Source organism: Vulpes lagopus, chromosome 2 (genome assembly GCF_018345385.1).
Source record: "Vulpes lagopus strain Blue_001 chromosome 2, ASM1834538v1, whole genome shotgun sequence".
Classification (NCBI taxonomy): domain Eukaryota; kingdom Metazoa; phylum Chordata; class Mammalia; order Carnivora; family Canidae; genus Vulpes; species Vulpes lagopus.
In genome coordinates, this window is record NC_054825.1 from 15,354,823 (window position 1) to 15,382,082 (window position 27,260).

Sequence of the window (27,260 nt, forward strand, 5' to 3'; positions counted from 1 at the left end):
TTTGCCTAGTAAAACAAAAAGTTAAGGCCACTGATGGCTGAGAGTAATCATGGGGAAGAAGTGCTGGAAATTTGAAGAGAGGGAAATGTATGAAATGGTCAATTTAGGAGACTTAGAGGAAAGACTGGTGATTATGAACTTCAAGTTGGGTAAGGTTAGAAGTACAGATAAGGGAGTGACAGAGAAAAACTGATAGGAGGTTCAGTGGACTAACAGCTCTAGTAAGGCTGGAGAATGGTCAGGTTGGGGTACTAGAAGAAATAAGCTGGAAGGAACAGTGGCACTCCAAGAGTAAGATACCTGAAATGGAAATGACGGGATTCACTGAGGTACACAAGGTCAAGAGTATGACAATGGGAGAGAGTGACTCAAACTGAATGGAAAACAAAATCTCTGAGAGACTTAAAAAAAAAAAAAATGAGAGTCCAAGTATTAGAAGAAGTATTTAAGTGGATACTGAAATCAGAAAATATTTAGCTAATATATTGTATTGTAATGTATTCTGTCAGACGGAATGTTAGTAAACCAGAAGCTGTATTTTTCAAGGAATAAAGGACAGTGATCTGAGGAGCAACAGAAGAGTGAAGAAGTAATAGGTAACACAGTCTGATGATCTAAGATTCAAAACTGAGTGCTTTGAAGGAGGAAGGACCGGAAACAGTGTAAAATGGCAATAAGAAAGGAGAACACATATCCCACTACCCACTCAGCTGCAGTGGGGATTTCAAAGAGCAAACTGATCACTTGAAAGGACTGCAGGGGGAAAGGAGGAGTATTTTTAGAAAGGGAGTCTTCTGAGCACATCAAGGACTCTCTTGTTGCTCTGCAAGTGAGATTCCTCAGTAAGACTACACAAGGACTCTAAATAGTTGGATATAGCTGTCTATACACAAAAGTTCATAATACTGGCCAGATCCAGAAATGGAATATGGTCTTCAATCTAAATAGGGACCATATGGTATTTTAGACAAATTCTTAAAAAATCTTGTGTTTGAAAATGTCCTAAGATTCAAAATAAAATTAAGTATCAGAAAAACAAAGACAAGTATTTAAGACTATAGTACAAAAGTCACATATAGATTGTCTCGGTCACCTTCATGCACCAGATAATAATCTCTTATAAAAGTAAACATACTATCTTCAGGAAGCTTACTTTAAAATAATAATACATATATAGAGATATTGCAGTAAGATTAGAAATAGAACCCTGAAAACTGAAAATCCTGAAATCATGGAATGCATAGTAAAGAAACTGGGTTAGTTTTAGCTCCTGGCTCATAAGTAAAATTCAAAGAAATAGCACCATCTGTTGGAATTTCTCATATTTATAAATATTCTCAATTCCTGAAAAATGTGTAACTGGTATGTAACATTTCCCCACTTTTAGCTAAGAAGATAAATTTAAATATTAAAGGACAAAACCTAATACAAAATCAAAAGATTTATATTAAAAATTATTAACTCTTAGTTCATAATTCGGATTCAAAGAACTCATCATTTGGCTAAACTCATAAGAAGATTTTATTAAAGATAAAAATATTCTCAACTAATAAAGAGTATATAGTTACATTTTCAAAGTAACTCACAGATATGGTATTCCTGTATGCTGCTTGTATAACCATATATTGCAGAATATCCAAATATTATGATCATGACAACATCTCTACTATCCAACTCCATAATGTGTGCTGAATGTCCCTCCACAGCATACTGCTGACCATGTCCAAGAACAGTAGGAGTTTTTGTACTCCATGACTGACTATGTATGTTAAAAACCCATAATTCGTCTGTGACATTGCCATCATTTGTTTCAATTCTGCCTCCATACATAAAGATGTTTTCCTGTAAATTAAAAAACATATATTAATAAGCAAAATAATTGTAACTTAGCAATATAGATTAATTAAAAATAAAGGCTCAATTTTAACACTAAACTTCAGTAATTACAACATGTATAAGACATAGTTCTTATTTATAGAAAGTCAAATGGGAATTAATGCTTTTCCCTACAAAAAGGTTGCGGGAATCCATGCTTTCAAAAAGTTACTTTAAGATACTTTATGTAAAAGAGCTATATTAAAAAAATAATAAAAAAATAAGAGCTATATTATATAGTTAAATTGACTATGTTTTTTAACTATCTTAGTTGCCGAGTTCTTACATTTAAATTTTACCATCTAGGTGTACGGCTTTGTGCTAGTCTCATTCACTGTTTTCATCAAGCACTGTACAGCAAAAAGGCCACATTGATACACTATGTGGGGTACATTTTTATTACCATTTCTCATGGCTATGAGCAAATACTTTATAGCACTTTTTAATTATACAAATAATTTCAATTACATGACTTAAATGGATGATATATAAATGACATACATTATTACTACCCTAGAAATAGAAAGGAATTTCATCAGCCTAATAAAGAGCACCTAAGAAAAACACAGCTAATAATACACTTAGTGGTAAAAGACTGATGCTTTCCCATTAAGATCAGAAAATAGACAAAGATGGCCACTTTCACCACTATATTCAACATTGTATTGGAGGTTTTAGCCAAAGCAAAAAAGCAAAAACTGAATAAAAGCAGCCAGAATGGAAAAGTAGTAAAATATTTCTATCGTGGATTATATGAATTTGTACATAGACAATCCTAAGAAATAAAGAAAGTAATTAGAGCTAATAAATGAATTTAGTAGCATTACAGAATACAAAATCAATGTACAAAAAAATCTATTACTATACATTTAAAATGAACAATCCAAAAATGAAATTAAGTAAACAATTCCATTCACGAAATAAATTAAACAAAAGAAATTACCAACTTTAACTGTGAAAACTACAAAGCGTCGTTGAAAGAAATTTTAAAAGGTCTAAATGAATGGAAAGACATTCCATGCTCACGAGTCGAAAGATTTAATATAGTTAAGATGGCAATAATCCTCAAATTGATCAATGCAGTCTCTTAGAGAGTTTCTTTGTAGAAATTGACCAGTTGATTTCAAAACACATGGAATTACAAGGGACCTAGAATATCCAAACAATCTTAAAAAAGAAAAATATAATTGGAGGACTCATACTTTTCGACTTCAAAACTTACTACAAAGGAAAGGTAATCAAAACAGTGTGCTACAGGCATATAAATCGATAGAACTGAGAATCCAGAAATAAATTCATACCTCTAGGGCCAACTAATAGTTGACAAGAGTGCCAAAAACCATTCAAGGGGAAAAGAATAGCCTCTCCAACAAATGGTATAAAGAGACTAGATAGTCAACATGCAAAAGAATGAACTTGAACCCTTACTGCATACCATGTTCAAAAAACTCAAAATGGATCAAAGACCTAAATGTAAGAGCCAAACTATAAAATTCTTATAAAGAATTTTAACCTTCATAACCCTGGATTTGGCCAACAGTTTCTTAAATATGATACCAAAACACAAGCAAAAAAAGAAAAGCAATTATAAATCAGATTTCATCAAAATTTAAAAAAAATTGTGCTTCAAAAGACACACAGAATGGAAAAAAATATTTGTAAATCACGTATCTGATAAGTGACTCATATATAAAAAAAAAAAACCCTTACTTCTCAAAAATAAAACAACCCAATTAAAAAATGGGAAGAGGGAGATGCAGGGGGTAGGGGTGAGGGGGCAGTATTCAGTCAGTTTAAGCAGCTGCCTTTGGCTTAGGTCATGATCCCAGAACCTGGAGTCAGGCTCTCTGCTCAGAGGGGAGCCTGCCTCTTCTCCCTCTGCCCTCTCCCCTCCACCACTTGTGCTTTCTCTCTCTCAAATAAATAATATCTTTAAAATAAAGAAAATTAAATTAAAAATAAAGAAATAAAAAATGGGAAGAAGACTTGAATAGACATTTCTCCAAAGAAAATATAAACAGGCAAGAAGCACATGAAAAGATGACTCATATCATTAGTCAACAAGAAAATGCAAATCAAAACAAAATGAGATACCATTTCACAAATACTAGGATGACTACAATCAAAATGATGTCAAACTACCAGTTTGGCAAGGATAGAATAGTAAAATAACTAGAACCTTCATATATGACTGGTAGAAATATAAAATGGTGCAGCCACTCTAGAAAACAGTCTGGCAATTCCTCAAAAAGTTAAATATAGAGTTACCATTTGGCCCAGCAATTTCAATCCTACATATATACCCAAGAGAAACATAAGCATATGTCCACACGAAAACTTACACATGAATTTCACAGCAGCATTTTCATAATAGCCAAAAGGTGAAAACAACCCAAATGTCCATCAGCTGATAAATGGATAAAGCAAATGTAATAGAATAGAATATTATAATAGAATATTATTTAGCCATAAAAATGAAATACATACTGCAACATGCTAGTCACAAACCATATAGTACATAATTTCATTTATATGAAATGTTCAGAAGAGACAAAATCTATAGAGACAAATCTATAGAGACAAGAAGTAAATTCACAATTGCTTAAAGCTGGGAGGATGAGGAGGTGTGCAGTTATAAAGAGTACAAGTTTCTTTGTGAGGTAATAAAAATGTTCTAAAACTGATTATACAACTCTGCAATTTTATGCAAATCTGCAAAAGACTGTTGCAGAGCTCTGAATAGACTAAAAAAACTGCACACTTCAGATGAGTAAACTATATAGTATATCAGTTACATCTCAAAAGCCATTACCAAAAAAATGTAATAAATCGAAACACTAAAACTAAAAACCAAAATTAAAAGAAAGAAAGCATTTATATATACACACATACATATGTACATAGAGAGGTTTTTATATTATCTTTAAAATATGCATATGCAAAGAAAAGAGTTGCAGTTTATTCTTTATATCACTCCTGTATTTTCCACATTTTCTTAAATAAGCACAGAAAATATGTAAGTTCGAATTTAAAGGGTCTAGTCACAGACCACAAAACATAGGAATCTTTGATGATACAAAATAAAAACCAGTTAAGACCAGTTAAGTAGCCAATCATTTTAATCATACTAAATTCATGAATTACACAAATACCCAGAGTAACTGAATACAGTACAATCTCTATCAAAATCTCAATGACATTTTTTGAAGAAACAGAAAAATCTATTCTAAAATATATGTATGGAATCTTAAGTGACCCTGAATAGGCAAAATAAACTTGAAAAACAACTTTGGTCTCAAAGTTGGAAGTCTCATACTTCCTCATTTCAAAACTTACTACAAAACTACAACAATCAAAATTGTGTGGTACTGGTACTGGTACACAGATACAAATCAAAAAAATAGAGAGCCCAGATATAAACACTCATACATATGGTGAAATGATTTTCAACAAGGGTACCAAGACCATTCAGTGAGAGAAAGACAGTTTTTTCAACAAATTGTGCTGGAAAAACAAAATATACACATGCAAAAGAACGAAAGTGAACCCTTACCTTAACAAAAAATTAACTCAAACTGGATTAAAGACCTAAATATAAATGTTAAAACTTTAAAACTCTTAAAAGAAAACATAGGGAGAAGTCTTTATAACATTGGATTTGGCAATGATTTCTTGGACAAGACACCAAGAGCCCAGAGAACAAAAGAAAAGAATAGATAAATCGGACAATGCCAAAATTAAACATTTTTGTGTATCAGAGAACATATCAACAGAGTAAAAGGACAGCCCACAGAATGGAAGAAAATATTCACAAATCATGTATCTGACAAGGGGTTAATATCTAGAATATATAAAGCACCCACAACTCAATAACAAAGAAATAACCTGATTTTAAAAATGGGCAAAAGACTTGAATATACATTTCTTTAGAGGAAGTATACAAATAACCAGTAAGTACCTGAAAAGGCATTCAACATCACTAATTATTAAAGGAATGTAAATCAAAACCACAGTGAGATACTATTTCACATTAGGGTGACTATTATAAAAAAGAACAATAAACAATAACAAAATAACAAGTGTTAACAAGGATGTGGAGGAGTAGAACCCTGTGCACTACTGGTAGGAATACAAAATTGTGGCTGTTATTGAAAAAAAAAAAAAAACGGAAAATAACAAGTGTTAACAAGGATGTGATGGAATTAGAACCTTAGGAACTGCTGGTGAAAATGTAAAATGGTGCAGCTGCTGTAGAAAACAATATAGGGGGACACCTGGGTGGCTCAGCGGTTTGGCACCTGGCTTCAGCCCAGGGCGTAATCCTGGAGACCCGTGATCGAGTCCCACGTCAGGCTCCCGGCATGGAGCCTGCTTCTCTCTCTCTGCCTGTGTCTCTGCCTCTCTCTCTGTATCTCTCATGAATAAACAAATAAAATCTTTAAAAAAAAAAAAAAGGAAAACAATACGGTAATTCTTCAAAAAATTAAAAATAGAATTGTGATATAGTCCAGCAATTCCTTTTCTAGCTATCTACCCAAAACATTTAAAGTAAGAACTTAAATAGATAATTATAAACCCATGTTCACAATAACATTATTCACAAGAGCCAAAAAGGTGAAAACAACCCTAAGGGTCTATCAATGGATAAATGGATAAACAAAATGTAGTATTATCCATACAATGGAATATTATTAAGGCTTAAAAAGGAAGGATATTCTAGCATATACTACATGGATGAACCTTGAGGGCATTAGGCTAAGTGAAATAAGCCAGTCAAAAGACAAATACTATATGATTCCACTTATATGAGGCCCTAGAGTAAATTCCCAGAGAAAGTAGAAAAGCAGTTGCCAGGGGCTGGGGAAGGAGGAAATGGGAAGTTACTGTTTAATGGGTGTAGAGTGTCAGTTCTGCAAGATGAAAAAAGGTCTGGAAATAATGTGGTAATGGTTGTACAATTTGAATGTACTTAATATCACTGAAACTACATTTAAAAATAGTTAACATGGTACATTTTATGTGTACTATAATTTTTAAAAAGTGATTAACCTGATAACTAGGTATAAAGCCATGGACAAAAACTCAATCTTCATTTCTTCTCATGTTCAAAGAACTGTTCTACAATCTATTTTTTTAGTAAAATACCATATGAGTTTGTGACATCTCAAAATCTCAAGTTATGTGATCTACGATCTACTACTGTTCTCATTAAGTATTTGAAATAAACCTGAGATTTAGTATTTTTCTCCTTAAAGGTAAATCTAAAAAAAAAAAGATTAGAATTTTAAAAAGCAGGATCCATACCTGATATAAAGCAAGAGAGTGTCCATATCTCTGGAGAGGACCCCTTGATAGACTTCCTACATTCCATATACTGCTTTCTAAGTTGTAACTAAAAGTGAAAAAAAGAAAAATACTTTATAAGCTAAGGTTCATTTTTGTTTACTTAATTTGCATATGCTTTCCTCACTTGTATTCAAGTATTCATTAAATTCAAAAACAATTATAACTAATAAACTCATAGTTTTATGTACCACATTAGAAATTGTAAATAAAGACTCATTCAAGATATACCTACTCTAAATTAGAATTCAATCACCTAAATGTGTAATATACATTAACTTGACTAGGCTATTTATTACTGGAATTAATTTGTTCAATTACCTTTAACAATTTCAACCAATTAAAAAAAAAAAAATTTTCAACCAATTGATTAGCCTAAACAATAAGTGAGCTGTTCTGCATTTTTTACTTTTTTAAAAGCCAGCTTCTTTTTCAAAATAGATGAAAATTATCTCCATTTTTACAATAGCCATTTGCTTTATTTTTATTCTTTTACACGAAGTTTAGCATTATATAAATTAACTAAGAAGTATGTATTTCCTATGCCAAATATAACTCGTTCACAGATCACTTTTTGAGATAAAATGAATATAGTAAGTAGAAGCTCCTGTAAAAATAAGGTACTTGTTGGATTGTAGGATACAAAAAGAAAATTAATGTTTGTTCTAAAAATGTACATATGAAAACAGAAGTTCTAAACTATAATCTCAAATGCTTATCTAACAGAACTCCAGTTGTCACCATCATACTCTACACTCAAATCTCCTCAATTGGCCAAAACATACAAAGGGAAGCACCCAGCTAAGAACTGACTAGAATATGTTTAAGAAGTTCATTATCCATTATTTTCCCCCCTCTTCTCTTTCTTCCTCCAACTTATCAGAAAAGGTTAGGGAGCTCTCTTCACGGAAGGAAGGAAGGAGAGAAGGAAGGATGGAAGGAAGGAAAAAAAAGAAAAGACTATCAAAAATTGTCTTCCGTATTATGTTTAGCCTATTTCCCACCTATAAAGTATGTGTATATGATATAAATGAGGAAATATAATCAATCAGAACATAATTTCCACTGACTTGTACCTATATCTATACTCAGCACACTGCTTTCCACCAAGTTACCATAAATTAGGGCCCAGCAAACTATTTCTGTAAAGGGCCAGATAGTAAATATTTTAGGCTTTGTGTAACACATTGGTCTCACACATTCTTCTTCAGTTCTTTTCTACAGGCCATTTAAAATGCAAAACTAGGGGATCCCTGGGTGGCTCAGTGGTTTAGCACCTGCCTTCAGCCCAGGGTGTGATCCTGGAGTCCTGGGATCGAGTACCACATCGGGCTCCCTGCATAGAGCCTGCTTCTCCCTCTGCCTGTGTCTCTACCTCTCTCTCTCTCCCCGTGTCTCTCACGAATAAATACACAAAAACTTTAAATTAAATGAATAATAAAATAAAATAATAAAATAAAATAAAATAAAAATGCAAAACTATTCTTAGCATCTAGGTCCTAGACCCCTACTTGGCAGTTAGCTGTTGCTGCTCTCAATAAACTATACTGGAGTTTACTGGAGTACCAGATCCCACAACATTCTAGCAGTTTGCTCATCTCCTTCCTACCTACATCACCACTTTCTGATCTTACTGGATAATTCCCATCGGCATAAAAACATGATGTTATTTTCCTCACTTATATATAAAAAAAAAGCAAGAAAAATTTCTCTTGACCGCACTACTGCCCCTTCAAACTATCACCCCATTTCTTTACTACCTCTTTTTTCCTTGCCCCTCCTTGAACTTTTCCACTCTCTCTTCAACTAACTCAAATCAAGCTTTTACAAACAACACTCCAGCAAAACTTTTTGTTAAAACCAACTTGCTAAATCCCTGGCCACTTCTCAGGCTTCATTTTCCTTGACCTGGTTAATCATAAGCATTTGATACTGCTAATCAATCCTTCCTACCCATATACTCTCTTCCCTTGCCTTCAAAGACACCATACTCTTGGTATTCCTACCTCACCAGCCACTCCTTTTCAGTCTCCTCTGATGGTTTCTCCTCTTTTCCCCTGACCTCCTAATGATATGGTGCATCCAGATCAGTTCCTGGTCCTCTTCTCCACCTAGAATTCATTCCCTTGATGATCTCATCCCAACTCAAGCCCCATTTCTACTCTTCCTCTCAATCCCAATACATTCTTAACAAAGTAGGCAAAGCAACTCCTTTAAAATATAAGTCAAAGCATGCTCAAACATTCCCATGACTCTTGAAAGATCTACAACATCCTACATGACCTGTCTCTCTCCCCCACTATCAATCCAATTTCATGCTTCCTTCTAGCTTGAACTCTCCTAGTACCTACCACATTAAGGCTTTCATCTGGCTCTTTTCCCTGCCTTTAGATAACTGCAATGCCAATGCCTAACTTCCTTCAAGTCTGTTATCACCTTTCTTGTGATACCTACCCTTGACCACTGAATTTATAACTGTAGCTCTCCTCTTTGGCACTCATGATTTGCTTATCCTATCTATCTTGCTATCTATCTCTATATATATGTGCATATATATAATTTACTTACAATGTACTTATTTATTATGGTAATTATGCTTTTTTTTCTAATTGCCTGTCTTTCCTCACTAATTCCATAAAGATAGGGACATTAATTATGTCCGCTGATTTGTCCCAAGTATCAAGCATACAGTAAATACTCAAATCCATTTGCTATGCCCATAAATACATGTTAATTCTCACTAACATGTATTTATATATATATATAAATATATTTATGTTCTGTCAAATATTCTAATTTAATACACTAATATAGAACTTGTATATCTTATTGAATAATTCTGCTTAAAATGTAACATCTACATCGCAATTAAATTCTATATAAGATAAATTGACTTACGACTGGCATCACTTCTTTTTTATTTATTTATTTATTTATTTATTTTACATCACTTCTAAAAGCTAGTAAATAGGGCACCTGGATGGCTCAGTGGTTGAGTGTGTCTGCCTTTGGCTCAGGTCATGATCCCCGGGTCCTGGGATCGAGTCCTATATCGGGCTCCCCACAGGGAGCCTGCTTCTCCCTCTGCCTATGTCTCCCTGTCTCTCATGAATAAGTAAAATTTTCAAAAAAATAAATAAAAGCTAGTAAATATCCTTACCTACCTAAAATTGAACTACATTGAAAATAATAATAAAAAAAATTCTCTAACCTGTGAAAACAGCAACAAGGTTACTTCTATTCTGACACCTCCCAGCTTAGTACAAAACTAAACATAATAAGCAAAAGAACCAAGTTTCAGACAAAAAAAAGTTAAACTGAGTCACATGGGAAATATATAAGTTTAGGGGAGTATCAAGTAACATTTACCACTTCATTTTAAATATGCTATTAAACTGGGCAGCCCAGGGTGGCTCAGTGGTTTAGCGCCACCATCAGCCCAGGGCGTGATCCTGGAGACCCAGGATCAAGTCCCAGGTCAGGCTCCCTACATGGAGCTGCTTCTCCCTCTGCCTGTCTCTCTCTCTCTCTCTCTGTGTCTCTCATGAATAAATAAATAAAATCTTTTAAAAATATATATGCTATTAAACTTGTACAGAACACAAACTTTTAAGAGTCCCATGTTTCCTTGACAATCGTACTCTGTCTTCACAACTCAACTTTGCAAATACCACAATTTATTTCAAAGTTTTACTTTATTTTCATAGGCTTTTCATTTTCATTAATCTTAGTTAATTTCCTTCTCATTTCCACATTTAAATCTTATTTCTTCAGGTTCTTTTCATATCTTAACAACTCATTTAATCCTACCAATTCTCCTACAATTCCTTCTAGAATATTTTCTCTTTCATATATTGTGATACCTAATTCTAATTCTTCACTTAAATATTTAACTCTTCCTTTCCTTCCTCTCCAGAATTTACTTTATACTTTAATTCCTATCAAATTCAATCATAGTTTTAAAGCAATCTCCTCTTAAACACAGACTTTTTTTTATATTCTCCAAATTAACAAGGTTAATATTTTCAGTGGGTAGGTTGTCAGATAAAATATAGGATGCTCAGTTAAATCTGAATTTCAGAGAAGCAACCAACATATTTTAGTCTAAGTATGACCCATGCAGTATTTGGGACAAAAGCAAAAATACATACTTAAAAAATTATAAGTACAATGCCTATTTGCAAGAAGCCTATCTGCAATATATACAATGTTACAAAGAATACTAACAAAGTCAGTTATGATTGATTAATGCCCAAGCTGTATCAATTATAATATATTATGAATATCACCCTTGAAAACAACACTGATAATCAAATTACTGATTGATTACAGTAATCAAATTACTCTATTTCCTCCTTTATTCTGTTAATAGCTGATAAAATGCAATCGTCAGCTGAAAAAAAAGTCAGATAAAGCTGCCACCCATATGATTTCTCATATTATCCAATCTTGCAGAGGATTATCTCTATTGCACCAACAGTTAATGAATGATTTATAATACTGGCACTGTTTTCCCAAAAGGTTGTAAAGTAAAGGCAAAGTAAAAGCTCAGGTAAATTAAAATTTACAGAACTGAAAGTATTTTTATATAAGCAATTACACTTCATTCTAAAAAATAAAAGGTGACAGGATTTATAATATCCAATATAGGCATGGCCCCCTACTTATTTGAAGTTAATATTTTCATGCTAAGAATATGCAAAAAGCACTCTCTAGAGAGGTAATGAAACTTCTATAAAACAAACCTAGATGCACAATGGCAAATAATTAACTATGGATATACTGCGTTCATATATTCTCAAGTCAGTCCCATGTAGCAAGTAGATACTATCACTAATATAAACATTTATAAATTTGGACAGCAATAAGACATTTAGTATAGTCTTATTGCCAAAGTAATCTAGCTTTAAAAAAAAAGTAGATTATGAACATTTGAAAAAAAACAAAACTTACTTCAGGACCATTTGAAAAGAACTGTAGTTAAAAGTATATCCACCAATCACCCACATAAATTTCCCATGTAAAACCGCTTTATGGGAAGCCCGACCTACAGAAGGACTGAAGGGTTTAACATTTGGCAGAATCCAGTAAGACTCAGTAGAAGGAACATTCAAAGAACAATCAGGACCTATTAAAAAAAAAAATCAAACAATGCATTATACAAAGGCCTTACGTTATGGAAATAGAATATATGGATTAAGATTTTTTTTAAGACTTCAATGCTCATTATATTAATAAATATAATATACATAGTAAATGGTCTGAAATATAACTTAAAGAAAAAATTCTAAGAGCATACATAATGCCTACAGGGGAAAAAAATTCTAATACCCTATCAGATACAAATATCACAACCTGAAAGAATCATTTAAATAACATAAAGTTTCATATTTACTTTAATATGTTACTAGAATATTAGACTGCAAATCAATGTACTCAAATCCTGGTTTGGTCACTGACAATAAGTATGACCTTGGGCAAGTCTGTTTACCTCTCCCATCATCAATCCTTCATCTATCAAAGTAATTACCATCTATCCCCTAAAAGCTATTTTAAATATCTAATTTTTTTAAAGACAGTGGAAATGAAAGCATTTACAATTTATAAACTATTAAATATAAAAATAATATTTTTTCTTAATATCATTATTAAGAACAACCAAACTAGGGACAACCAGGTGGCTCAGGGATTGAGCACCTGCCTTCGGCCTAGAGCATGACCCTGGAGACCCGGGATCGAGTCCCACGTCGGGCTTCCTGCGTGGAGCCTGCTTCTCCCTCTGCCTGTGTCCCTGCCTCCCTCTCTCTCTGTGTCTCTCATGAATAAATTAATAAAATATAAAAAAAAAAAAAGAACAACCAAACTGGCATCAGTAGGGAGGCTTATCATCCTCAAGCAGAAAAAATTAATATGCATAATAAAATAAAAAGTATTAGTAAGTGCAGGGTAACTTAAATAACTTTAAGTTAATAGCACTGCCTTTACCTACCCATATTCACGTTACTCATGAGACTTGGTCTCCTCATCTGTAAAATGTAGACTAGCCTAGATCAGGTTTCTCAAACTTAACTAATTGAAGAAATGCTCCCTAATGAAATATACTTTCACCAAACCTAAGGTTCATTAATTATTTTAATTCTAAGGAAACTAAAATACACTCAAACAAAACTAGATATTAATTCTTTATGTCTGAAGTTCTTTATAAATATAAAACCAACAGAAACGTATAAATTGTATATAAACAAACATATAAAACCAACAAAATTAATGTTTACTTAATATGATGGATGACACTGTTTTGCTCAAAGTAAATCATAGGTCCCAAGTAGAAAAAGTTATTACTACAGTACATTTTTAACACAATTTCAACAGATCTATATTTTCTTAACATAATTCTATCACTTTTGTTTCCTTTACCTTTAATAAATCTTTTAAATTCATATGCCATGTTATCATTTAAACTTCATTTATCACAAAAGCATCAAAACACCTCAGTAATATTCTTTTTAGCCTATAATAAGTGATACTACTTGTTCCCAAATTAATAGTCAACAGGAATGCTGACATTGCAATCAAGTGACATTTCTACTCAATTATGAGATCAATCACTTGCCTTAAATGTTAATATCAAAAAGTTTTAATTATCTTCAACCACAAAATTTCCAAACAGACCCTGATGTGAGAAACATTAGCCTATAAAGTTCCCATTTGTTTATTTGTTCACTCACCCACACATTCATTCATTCATTCATTCATCTTCAGACTCCTTTTCAATATTTACATGCTATGAGTATATTTTTCAGGTACAAACCAGCTAGCATTCTAGATTCTCTCTTTGATAATGACATAATCTTTTTTTTTTTTAATTTTTTTTTTTAATTTTTATTTATTTATGATAGTCACACACAGAGAGAGAGAGAGGCAGAGACACAGGCAGAGGGAGAAGCAGGCTCCATGCACCGGGAGCCCGACGTGGGATTCGATCCCGGGTCTCCAGGATCGCGCCCTGGGCCAAAGGCAGGCGCCAAACCGCTGCGCCACCCAGGGATCCCCTGACATAATCTTTTAAATCAGATACATAAAATGTTACTATTTCTGAGTGAAAAGACTACAATCTATTTCTTGGTAACTGAAGAAATTTAAGGAACATACTGCTGACAAAAAAAAAATTTTAATTCCAATTCTAAATCGTTTAGAATTCATTCAATTCAGGTCGGCAAACAACCAATGAGCAATCTCCAGTCCACTATCTCTTTCTGTTAATAAAATTTTATTAGAACACAGCATGCTCCTTCATTTAAGATATCACCTGTGACTGCTTTTGCACTAGTAGAGTTGAATACTTGCAACATAGATCGTATGGTCTGCAAAGTTTCCAAAACTCACAGAAAAGTTTGCCAATCTCTAATTAAACTGAAAATAAATGAGGTCATCATGGACATGATCTCCATTGGTATGAATTTTTATATCTTGCTTTCTTAAAAAGGAAATATAGATTTATTTTAAATCATTTAAGTCAGGAATAATAAAGAAAATAGGGTAAAATGTTAACAATAGGGGAATCTGGGTAAAAAGCACTTGGATATTCTCTGTACTATTCTTCTTATTCTTGCAACTTTTCCATAAATTTAAAACTTTCAAAATAATAATAGCCTACCATCTAAAGCCACAGAGATGGGAACAAATAACCTGCATATTATTTGGCAAAGAGCTTGATAGGGAATAATAGCATGTAAAACTTTTAAGAGAGTCAGAACTGTATTTGAAGCAGTAATATATGTTTATGAAATCTGCACTAAAGCAAAATATTTCAGAGCAATATTTCAGAGACTTTAAATAATGGCCCCCAAAGAAATGTAGGTCTTCATCACTGGAACCTGCAAATATTATCTTATCTGGCAAAAGGCACTTTGAAGATATGATTAAATTAGAAATCGAGCTGGGGAGTTTATCCTGGATTATCCAAGCAGACTCTAACTATAATCACAAGTGTCCTTACAAGAAAGGGAGATCTGAATACAAAAGAAGAAAGCAGTATGACCACTGAAGTTAGATGCTGTGCTGCAAGCTTTGAAGATGGAGGAAAGTAAAAGTCCAAGGAACTGGAGCTGGAAAAGTCAAGAATGCAGATCTTTTCCTAGAGCCTCCAGAAGGAGTGTGATGCTGACATCTGAGGCTAGTGAAACTGACTTGACTTCTTACCTCAGAATGGTAAGAGATTAATAAATGTGTATTGTTTTAAGATATCAGACTTTTGGTATTTAATACAGAAAAACGGGATTCTAGAGTTTTTAATTTAATCAGTAATCTAAAATATCTGATTTTCTACACAAAATAGCAGTCAAAATTCTTATCTTTGTTACTACCATATCTTAGGTTAACTTCCAGCAATTATTAGAAGGAATGGTCTAGAGCCAAACTCTATAGTCTCTATTTTGTTCTAAATTAGTAAGTTTATAATAGAATGAGATTTATGAATATGACTTAAAAGTTTAAAGAAAATTAGATATTTTAATTTGTAGCTTTCTATATTCTATAAAATGATTTAAAATGTAACTTTATAAGGTATCTGAGTGGCTCAGTCAGTTAAGCATCTTTTGTTTGTTTGTTTGTTTGTTTGTTTGTTTGTTTTTTTCAGTTAAGCATCTTACTTAGGGTCAGGTTATGGTCTCAGGTCCTGAAATTGAGTCCCCAACTGGGCTCCCTGCTCAGTGGGGAATCTGCTTGTCTCTTTCCCCCCTGCTCATTCTCTCTCTCTCTGAAAAAATACAACTCCTTTTTATTTTTTATTTATTTTTTAGAGAGTAGGGGAGGGGCAGACAGAGAGGAAGAGAGAGAATTTTAAGCAGGCTCCATTCTGGACGGGGCTCAATCTCAGGCCCCTGAGATCATGACCTGAGCAGAAATCAAGAGTAGGATGCTTAATTGACTGAGTCATCCAGGTGACCCAAGACTCTCTAAATAAAAATATATCCATGAAAAATCCTCTATCTACCACTTCCTAATGTGGCCCCTTATGCAACCTCTCTGCATTAACTCTCTCTGCAAACTTTTTTCTAGCATTATGGGAATCTCCTCAAGGTATGCAGATCTCAGCTGTCTTGAAAAGGATGTAATAAACTAATTCACATTACAGTGGGGATTTCATAAAGATTTAATACACTACCTTTTCCACAGATTATGTGTTGTTTAATAATCCAAAGAGCATAAATGAATTTCTAATGCTGGAAGTACAGGCATTAGTAAAGGCTGCTGAGAGATTGTTGAGGAGAAAAGGCTATTCTACAATCATAAAGAGTAGAATTATACTTTGATCCCTCCCCAGTGTATTACCGCTAGAATTCCAGATTCAAAGACGAACTACCTACATAACATCACCCTTTGGATATCTAATAATCACCTCAAACTTATGTCCAAAACTAAAATCTTAACTCTTCCCTTTCTTTTTTTTTTTTAAGATTTTATTTATTTATTCATGAGAGACACAGAGAGAGAGAGGCAGAGACACAGGCTCCTCGCAAGGAGCCCGTATCGGGACTCGATCCTGGGACCGGGATCACGCCCTGGGCCGAAGGCAGGCATTCAACCACTGAGCCACCCAAGAGTCCCATTAACTCTTCCCTTTAAGATCTGCTCCTTCACCAGTGTTTACCACCTCAGTAAATAGCACTTCCATTCACCTCACTGCTCAGGGCAAAGCCTATGGGGCTATAGAAATAGCTATATTTCTATATATATTTTAATAGAAAGAGTTCCCTCTTTCCCCCCACGCTCCATATCCAATCCATCAACAAATCTTGGACTGACATTCATTAGGTATCCAGGCGTACAGCCTTTCTGATTTTTTTTAAAATATGGAAAAATTTCAACATAAGTAGATGCTACCTCAAGTACCTGGCCCTCTCTCCCAGTTCCCTTGGCCCTTGTCCTGAGATAATCCAAACCTCTCTAATCAACAACTGCAGGGGTAATGCCTGGCATGGCATGGCCCATCCAGGATCTTGCTCCAGTCCTAAGGCCAGCATCTGTTTTGACTGACTGGTGTCTGAGTGTCTGCACCACAGCAATATAAACATCTTTAAATTCTGTCACTTGTACAAGACACCATCCACCAATTCCTTCCTTTATAACTACCATCCTAGTCCAAGCCACCATGCTCTCCCCTGGACTATTCATAACAATAGTCTCCAAGCTGGTCTCCTTATTTCCATTCTGGTTCCCTTTCCATCACATTCAACTCTCCACTATGCAACCAGAATGATTAAAAATATAAATCCACTCCTATCATTGTCTTTCTCAACATCTTTCAATGGTTTCCCATCATGCTTCAAACAAAAGGAATAATCTCTAACATGGCCTACAACTCCTATATGATTGGCCTTAGTATATATTTACTAAATGAATGGTTGAATGAGAATAACCTTAGGGCTTAAAAAGATTAAAAAAGCATGAGCTATGAAGTAAACCTAGTTTTCCCACCTACTAGATATGAAAACTTGGGATAAGTTACTTCTTTAAGCTTCAAATTATACCATAAGAGCACAGGATTCTGAGAAGATAAAATGAGATCATACTTAATATTCAATAATACATAAAAGCTTCCTATTCTTAAGTCAATCCCCTCATTTTATATGTAAGAAAACTGAGTATACTTCAGGCATTCTATGTTAATGAAGACTCATGTTATTAGATATTACAAATATACATGTCAAAGAAAAAGTGAAAATTACAAGTAAAAAGTACCTATAATACTAGGGGCCCCTGGGTGGCTCAGTCAGCAAAGCATTGGGCTCTCAATCTCAGGGTCATGACATGGGGTCATTGGGTGGGGAGTCTGCTTGAGTCTCCTCCCTCTGTCCTCCCCCCTTAACCTCCCTCTCTCTCTCTCTCTCCCTCTCTCTCTCAAAAAAAAAAAATATTCCTATAGTCACAGGGAAATCAAATTGAGAAAAAAATTTGCAAGGACAAAACCTAGAATAAAGAAAGAGCAGCAAAGTTTTTTAAAGTTTTTCCAAAGTAATTCCAGACTACTAAATTACATTCTTTCTTCCTTTCCAATGTATTCTAATCATTTTGCACTGCAAAAGGTTTTCTAAAGGAATCTCTCTCTGATTTTATAATGGAAATCAATACAAAATAAAATTTTTTTTACACAAAATTTATAAAATAACTTTGCTTCTACATAAAGAAAGATAAAACTTTAAAGTCTTCAGGTGAGTGATAAACAGCAATTCTTCAAAGGTCCCCCCAAATTTGTGAATAGATTTATAGACAAATTTTTGATGTTACTAGAAAATCCATAATTTTTATGTACAAAGATGCAGCACAGGAAATCTAGCAATAAAATCTGATGTCCTCCAACGAGGGAGAAGAATTATTCCTTACTTAAAAGTAGGTTCTTATTTCTAAAATCAAGGCTCTAAGTGGAGTTCATATTATTTAAAGCAAGAAAAGAAACCAAAATGTTATACAGTCAAGTAAGGGATTTTCAGGGGAAAAATTAATCTTACTCTAGAATTCTGGACTTATTGATACAGTTTGAGCTCATACTTTTAATTCATATTTAATCAAAGTCATCATGAAAAAATATTTTACTATTAAGGTGGTATAGATTTAAAGGGCCAAATTATATTTACTCTTTTTTTTCAGTTCTCAATTAAAAACACTAAATAAATGCAGCTAACGTTGAGCTGAATCAAATGCAGACTGTTAAGCCAAGTTTCTATCAATACCTCTATATTGTAAATACCACTTTTGGTATTTTAAATAAAGCTAATAACGGAAATACATAATATGTATAATGTATACATACATGTATATGCCCTCTAGTAGTATCTCTTGTATGGTATATCAACCAGATTTCTCTGGTTGTAAGCCACAGAAATTAATTTTGGCTGTCTTAAGGAAAAATGGGAATTACTGGAGAAATTCAGAAAATTTCAAAATAAGGCAAAAAAATCAAGTTTAGACTAGGCAGGTATCTGGACTACTCTCCAAGTACTCTCCACCAAGACTACTCTCACTAAATGAAAGGCAATTTCCCAAAAAGAAATTGGATTCCTAGCAACAAAGGGAAAATATATTGAGAAGGGATATTTTAAAAGAGGTGTATATAACTTGTAATCATTCTAGAAATAATTTTATGACTTAATATGCATACTGAAGCCGAAGTTCTCCGATAAAAGGCAAAACTAGATAATTGTGTAAGAGACTTATCTTCTAATGTCACCGGATTTTGTTTCAGTATCCAAAGTATTCTAAACATTCTTTGGTCCCATTAAACCAATCTCCAAAGTTCAGGCATGAATTTTAGTATATTTTAAATGCTCACAGCTGTTTTGACAATATTTAAATTTTATAGAACAATGAATTGTGAGTGGTAATCATTATACTCTTCTGTTCCAAGAATACTTGGTTCTCTCAGTTTAGATTATAATATGGAAAGGAAATGTCCTGTTAGCAAAGAACAGCGCTTTCTAACGTATTGTGGAAGGCTTAAAACAAAGCTTTACAGACTTTGGTTCTGATTAGTTGAAAATGATAAATATAGAATTAGCTAGGATTTAGAGCAGGATTTGTTTATTCTACTTATCTAAGTTAGAGGCAATAATATACGTGCTTGTAAATATTTCAACATCAAGTAAGCTTCTGTAAGGAAGGAACCTGTATGTCTAGTACAGAGTATCCTATGAATTATGTTGTGACTCACAGCTCAGTCTGTTCTATTCTCTCTCTATACTCATTTTCTTGGTGATTTCATCTGATTTCTTGGCTTTAAGGACCATCAATAGTTTCTAATTTACTATTCTTAAGATCCAAATTTATAGCTATAGTATAGACCTCCTCCACTAAACCCCAATTGTGTCTTCAACGTCACCTCCTAGATGTCTAAAAGACATCTCAAACTTCACATACCAAAATCAAACTGATTTTCCTCCTAGAGTCTTCTTCGTATCAGTTGATGACAACCCCATCATACTCTGTGGTTTAAAAAGTCTTAAAATCACTTTGACTCTTCTTCCTCTCACCCCCTCCCATGTCCAGTGCATCAGCAAATCTTATTAACCCTGCTTTCAAGTTATGTTTAGCACTCAAGTCATTCTTAGTCCCTCCACTGCCTGCCCACACTACTATCACCTCTTATCTGGATTATATCAGGAACCTCTTACCTGGTACTCTACTTCTAGTCTTCTCCATTAGAAGCCAAAAGAAACCTTTTATTAAAACTAAGACAGACTATATCAATCTTCTGTTCAAAATTCTTCAATGACTCCCCATTTCACATAGGGTAAAAGTCAAAATTCTTACAGTGGTTCCCTAATGCTAAAGCTTAGCTGATCTGGCTCCATTTTTCACCTACCTCCATTGCTCCAACAACCCCTTAACCCCACATTCCCAGGCCTCTCCTTTGTTCTGTAACTCTCTGAGCTCATATCTGACTAATCTCCCCCTCAGTAATTTAATTCCAGGCACACTGGCCTTTTGGCTGGTCATCAAACAAAATGGGCATGTTTCTACCTTAGGGCCTTTGTACTGACTGTTCCCTCTACCTGGAATATTCTTCTCCTAAATACCTATATTGTTAATTCCCTCATTTGTATCAAGTCCTTGAGCAAATGTCACCTTCTCAATGAGTCCTAACCTGAGCACTCTATTTTAGATTGTAACTCCCATCCCCAGATCTATCCCTCTTTCTCAGCTCTACTTTATTTTTCCATGGCACTTATCCCTTTCTAATATGCTATACTTAATATATATATATAAGTATAGTCTCTCCTAGCTTGAATGTAAGTAAGCTACACAAGGATCCTTGCCTTTTTTGTTCCACAATATATCCAAAAGGCACAGAATCACTACTCTAGCACGTAGTAGTTCAAAACGTTGTTACATAAATGAGTGAATTAGTTAATAAATCCTGTCACATATATATTTGTGTGTGTGCATGTGTGCATTCATATTCTCAATGCTACCTTTACTTTTAGTGGGTTAGGAATAAAAACTTAATTTTACTGACTTGCAAAAAGTCAGATCTGCTGATTTTGCTAGTGGGAAAATGAACTAAAAGAATCTGGGTGCCTGGATGGCTTAGTCAGTTAAGCATCTGCCTTTGGCTCAGGTCATGATCTCCAGGTCTTGGAATGGAGCTCGGGGGGAGTCTGCATCTCTCTCTCCCTCTGCTCCTCCCCCTGCTTGTTCTCTCTCTCTCTCTCTCTCAAATAAATAAAATCTTTTTTAAAAAAAAAGAATTTAATTTAGTACGTTCATTGTCATTAAGGTTAAATAAAATAGATCATATTTATTATTAAATATTAAAAGGAAAATATAAGCTATCCTGTGAATTTCTTCAAGGTGCAACCTATACTCTGATGTGTACCAACACACTATCCTAAAGTAACCACGCATGTCCTAGAATGTCATATGACTAACCCAGAAAAAAAAATACTTCAGGATAAAATATTCATGAGTTTGAATTTAAAAGTTTTATATTTTTCTAAAACAAAACTATCATTTTTACAACCTGAATAAAGTCATAGTTTAAGTGTATGTTCTGGTAGTCAATACTGCCACCCACTGGCAAATGTTAAAATCTAAAACCAAAGGAATGCAATAAACAGAAAACAAAGAATCCTAGAACCACATGCTCAAATTCAGTTGTTTTTCTTAATATTTAAAATTTTTTACATATCAAGTATAGTACATAATTTATTATAGTACTCATCCACTGAAACATTTCTATTTGAATGTCTATATATCATTAAATTAGCTAAATAATACACTTCTAGTTCATTTATTTATTACAGAAGCCAAGACCGTACTGTATGTTAACTAAGAGAAATTTAAGTTAAAAAGAATAATAATCATTTATTCAGCAACAACAAAAAACTGGAATGCCTATGACATGTCAAGCACTATAATATGTACTAGGGACACACAAAAATGATGAAAACATAAATCATTCTTCACTTCACAGAGCTTATACTCCAGTAGGAAAGATTAAAAAAAAAATCACACATACATAAATGTGATAAATGCTATAAATTAAAAAGGTAGGGTCCCATTAAAGCATTTAACAGGAGGATCTGACCATGTCCTAGAATGTTAATGGGCTAAAGTACTGCAGGATGAAATTCAGAAATAAGAAAGACCATGAAACAGGAAGGGACATAGAAGCATGAAAGAAACTGAAATAAGTTCAAACAAAGCAAGAGTTTAAATAAAGAATCAGAGATACTATATAAAACTAACAAATTCTATGATTTACATATTTAGTTATTATCTTTTAATCAATATTTCAAAGGCTTAAAACAACAAATTCCAATCCTGGGACGCCTGGGTGGCTCAGTGGCTAAGAGCCTGCCTTCGGCCCAGGGTGTGATCCTGGAGTCCCAGGATCGAGTCCCACATCAGGCTCCCTGCACGGAGCCTGCTTCTCCCTCTGCCTGTGTCTCTGCCTCTCTCTGTCTCTCATGAATAAATAAATAAAATCTTTAAAAAATAATAATTCCAATCCTTATATGAAAACCATGTCTGAATTAAACTGCAATAATGAAAACATAAAGCATATCCTGAAACATTTAAAAGGACTGGACAAGAGGATTAATAAGCAAGACATTCTGGAACAGGAAAGGAACATCACAGGAACAATTTTTTTTTTAATTTTTATTTATTTATGATAGTCACAGAGAGAGAGAGAGAGAGAGAGGCAGAGACATAGGCAGAGGGAGAAGCAGGCTCCATGCACCGGGAGCCTGATGTGGGATTCGATCCCGGGTCTCCAGGATCGCGCCCTGGGCCAAAGGCAAGCGCCAAACCACTGCGCCACCCAGGGATCCCCCAGGAACAATTTTTAACTAGTTAAGTAACGGTCTTGCACATAAAGACAGTGGCCTATTTTTCATTTGATAAAATAGGGGAAAAGATGTCTTGTGTCATGGATTAAGGGGAAAAAAATCAGACGCTAAAGGCTACAGGTTTATTTTTTTAATCTGTTTACTCCCACTACCTAGTCCACATTGCAGTTTTTCAGAGTGGACATGAGAGAACTACTTACCCCATTCATTGTCAAATAAGGCAATAATCTACACTTAAAAATATTTACTTGGATTTTGTAATTGTTTGAGAGACTCCAATGATTTCAACCCCCTTCCCGGTTGGGAATATCTCTCATTGTGTGAGATTCAAAAACAGGATCCCTTCCCACTATATAAATCCGAAAAGTTAAATTCTCCATTTATACATCTCCAAGCAGCCAAGGTATGAAAAAGACCTATGGTTAGCCAAGTAGATGCTACTAAGCAGGACTTTGAATCCTCCCAAGTGATATAAAGCTGTTGGAACCATTTAGAATGCGTTCTAGCCATGCCTGAAGAATGTAGAATGCACAGGAAGGATGCCAGTGGTGGGATCCAGGGTCCAGTGGAATGACAGGAATATCCTAATCGAACATCCCTGTGCCTTCATCTTTCAGGTAGCTGTGAACCCACCCACATGGCTTTCCGTTGCCCCTGCCCCTTTCAACAAAGGTTCTTCCAGCCTTTCATCTCTCTTCAAAGCTATTAAGGATGCTTCTGTACTAGTTAGGGTACAGGTTAGGAGAACCAAAACTAAGTTGCTTAAATAAGCTAAAAGTTAATTTCTCCCTAATGAAACATTCTAGACCAAATAGGTAAGTAATACTGGCTATTCTAATTATGCCATCTACTACCATTTGGAAAGACCTCAATGATCTAAAAGTTCCACACAGCACTTCCACTCACGTCCTATTTACCTGAACTTAGTACAATAGCCATTCTAGCTGCGAGAAAGGCTAAGAAATGTGCTATGTAGCTGGAAGGCCATCCTGAGCTAAAAACTCAGTGAATTCTATTACTAAAAAGAAGGGAAGAATGAATTCTGGGAGATAATGGTCTCTGCCATACTTTCCAATAACTTTCTTTTCTGCTCTAGTAAGCCAGAACTGTTTCTGTTTAGAATCAAAGACTTCCAGTGATTCAGATTTTGTTTAATTTACGTAAAAGAAACCTGGAGCCACTCTAATTAAGGAATTAACGGGATGGGGGGAGGGAAGCACCATAACTTGGAGACTGCTTCGTAAATTAATGTTATACTGTATTCTCTACATATGAACATAAACTCTATTTGTTATAACATGATTTTGATGTTTTTTAAAAATTCCTCATTTGGGGATGCCTGGTTGGTTCAGCGGTTGAGCATCTGCATTTGGTTCAGAGTCCCAGGATTGAGTTCCGCATTGGGCTCCCCACATGGAGCCTGCTTCTCCCTTTCCTATGTCTCTGCCTCTTTCTCTCTGTGTCACTCATGAATAAATAAATAAAATCTTTTTTTAAAAAAATCCATCTGTTTCAATGTTTGGAAGCCATCATAAAAGAAAACTGCTTTTTAACATTGCCTTTGCCCCAATAAATTTTATTCAGTGAAAATTATCACAAAAGCAGATGAGTCCACAGAGGTCCCTACCCTTTAAATAATCTATTTAATATGTATGTATCATCCTTGACAACCATATATTATGACAAAATTACACAGTATACAACAAACTTGCTTTTCAACATGCTACTTAGTATTTTCTTTATTCTTTACTGTCTCAGCTTTTGGGTTTTCTAAGTCTTTTCTACAGGAAAGGGGGGACAGTTGACATTGATGGTGCCATCTATGATTTAAAAAGACTCCTGTGGGGGGAAAAAAAAAAAAACAGACTCCTGTGTAATTTGGAAAAATTACTCAAGCAGTAAAAAAAAAAAAAATGATAGCAGATGATTAAGGAGGAAAGAAGAGAAAGTTAAGGGAGGAAAAAGTATGGTTCAAACTGATTAAGGAGGAAAGAAGAGAAAGTTAAGGGAGGAAAAAGTATGGTGATGGCTGAGCACAAGTCTTCAGAGGTGCCCATAAAAAACTAAATGAGAAAAGAAGGAGACATGAAGACCAGGTGGGATAAGCACTACAGAAAAGTTAGGAAGGGAATTCAAGACCTAACATAAAGCTGGGCTTCCCCTCCGCATTCATCGTCTTTAATAAAATCTTGGTTTCTAAAAAGTAATAGTAATTTTTCTTATACTAGCATAAAATCAGAGTAAGTAAAATTAACCATCATAAAAGAATAAAATATAATGGAAGTAGCAATAATCTGTTATTTTTAACCCAAAGAATCTAATTCCAAACAACACAGTACAAAAAACTGCCAGATTTTGAATCTCACAGATTGCTTCCTCAGCTCTCATTTTTAAATATCTCAAGTTCTTTGATCATTCCACAGATGTCCTAGAAACAAATCTCTCTCTCTCTCATTTTCCCCTCAATGATTCCTCCCCAATTCATATATCTGAAATAGAAACATCATTTTCCCCTCATGTTCTGGTAAGAATCCTAGCTAGTTTAAGCTATACTGCCTTAAATAAAGAATCAAGGATCAGGTTTGAAGCTTAAGGGAACCAATATGTACATCATTTATCATGAAAGAAGCACAATATCACTTGCACCAAGCACTCCACCATAAAACATTCACATCAATTCAGAGATCAATTCTGTAACTATTAAGAATAGTGGCATAAAAATGTATCTGATTTCTGTACATTTTACATTTATAAAAAAGATATGTATAAAAATATACACGTTTGTGTGGATATATATATGAAACTATTCATATTATCACTTTCCTTTATTTTTTTAAAGACTTTATTTATTTATTCACGAGAAACACAGAGAGAGAGAGAGAAACAGAGACACAGGCAGAGGGAGAAGCAGGCTCCATGCAGGGAGCCCAACGTGGGACTCGATCCCGGGTCTCCAGGATCATGCCCTGGGCTGAAGGCAGCGCTAAACCGCTGAGCCACTCGGGCTGCCCTATCACTTTCCTTTAAAAGTGAACACACTTTCCCCCAAAAAAAGTGAATACACCCCTCATTTGGGTATATTCCATTTCCAACTGCTTATAGACATATGTAAGAGTCAGGAATTTTTTTTAACTTGAGACACTACTGACAAAAATAAAATGTGAACGGCCAACAAAAGTCAAAAAACAGAAGAGAACATTTGAGGCAGATATTATAAATCCCTAGAAAATAAAGCATTTTAAAGAAGGACTAGTAAAAAGAAAAAAGTAAAGAATAAAAAAGGACACAGATGTTTATAGAGAATAGCATACAAATGCATTCCTCTTTTCCTTTCAAAACTGTTGAAATAAGATGAAGATGACAGCAACTGAAGACTACTTTGAAAAACCTTATGTGTATAAGCTATCCTTCTATTTCTCAGGCTTTAATTTAAATATATTTCTGATGTATCTTTCTCTCCATAGAAAAGAACATTATTTTAGTTTCAAGACTAAAATGAAAAAAAAATTGGTGTATTGAGGCACTTTTTAGAAGGTCACAAACTATTAAAATAGCCATTTAATAAAATATATGCTCCAATAATTAAAGAAAATAGAGAACTCTGTATCTGTCATAATCATAATAGGTAATCAAATTCAATTCAGTAAGAAATCACTGGTATTTTGTGTCAGAGTAATATTTTTAATGCGATAACATAGGTTTAAGATGGGCATAATCTATACAAAGCCTAAAATAATTCCTCTAAACAAGTATACTCAGTAACTCAGCATACTCAGTAACATTTTTTTTAAGTCATCTTTAAAGAATGATGAATACAACCACATGAGGGGCACATTCTCTTTCATTTTTGCTTTGGTCTAACAGGACCTACTGCTACTACTGCTATCCTGTACTAAAACAACACACGATCATGTAACTTTGGATTACGTATTTCTTGAGCCAATGTTACCTCAATCAACAGGATTAGCATGCTGGCACAAAGCTAGGTCTCAATATGTAAGTATAATTAACAAAAAGTAAGCTCTGGATATGTAAGCATATGGATAACTAGATGTATCTCTTCATTTAATTCCACAATGACAAAATTCATGATTTTATACCCAAATATTTAAGTAAGCTAAAACTCTTCAATGTAATCTAAAACTAATATTTAATCACAGATATGGATAAAAACTGTTTAGAAATTCTCCT

At 34.1% G+C, this 27,260-nt stretch overlaps 1 protein-coding gene across 3 annotated transcripts in view; it reads right to left on the minus strand.

The window, feature by feature from the left end:
* ATRNL1 (attractin like 1) overlaps positions 1-27,260 on the minus strand; it is a 760,501-nt gene that overhangs the window by 698,775 nt on the left and 34,466 nt on the right. For all 3 annotated transcript variants that reach the window (XM_041742630.1, XM_041742631.1, XM_041742632.1), the window contains exons 6-8: positions 12,172-12,346; positions 7,180-7,267; positions 1,587-1,842 (exon numbers count right to left, since the gene is read on the minus strand). In XM_041742630.1, coding sequence (XP_041598564.1) covers positions 1,587-1,842; positions 7,180-7,267; positions 12,172-12,346 — 519 coding nt within the window. The remainder of the gene's footprint in view (positions 1-1,586; positions 1,843-7,179; positions 7,268-12,171; positions 12,347-27,260) is intronic.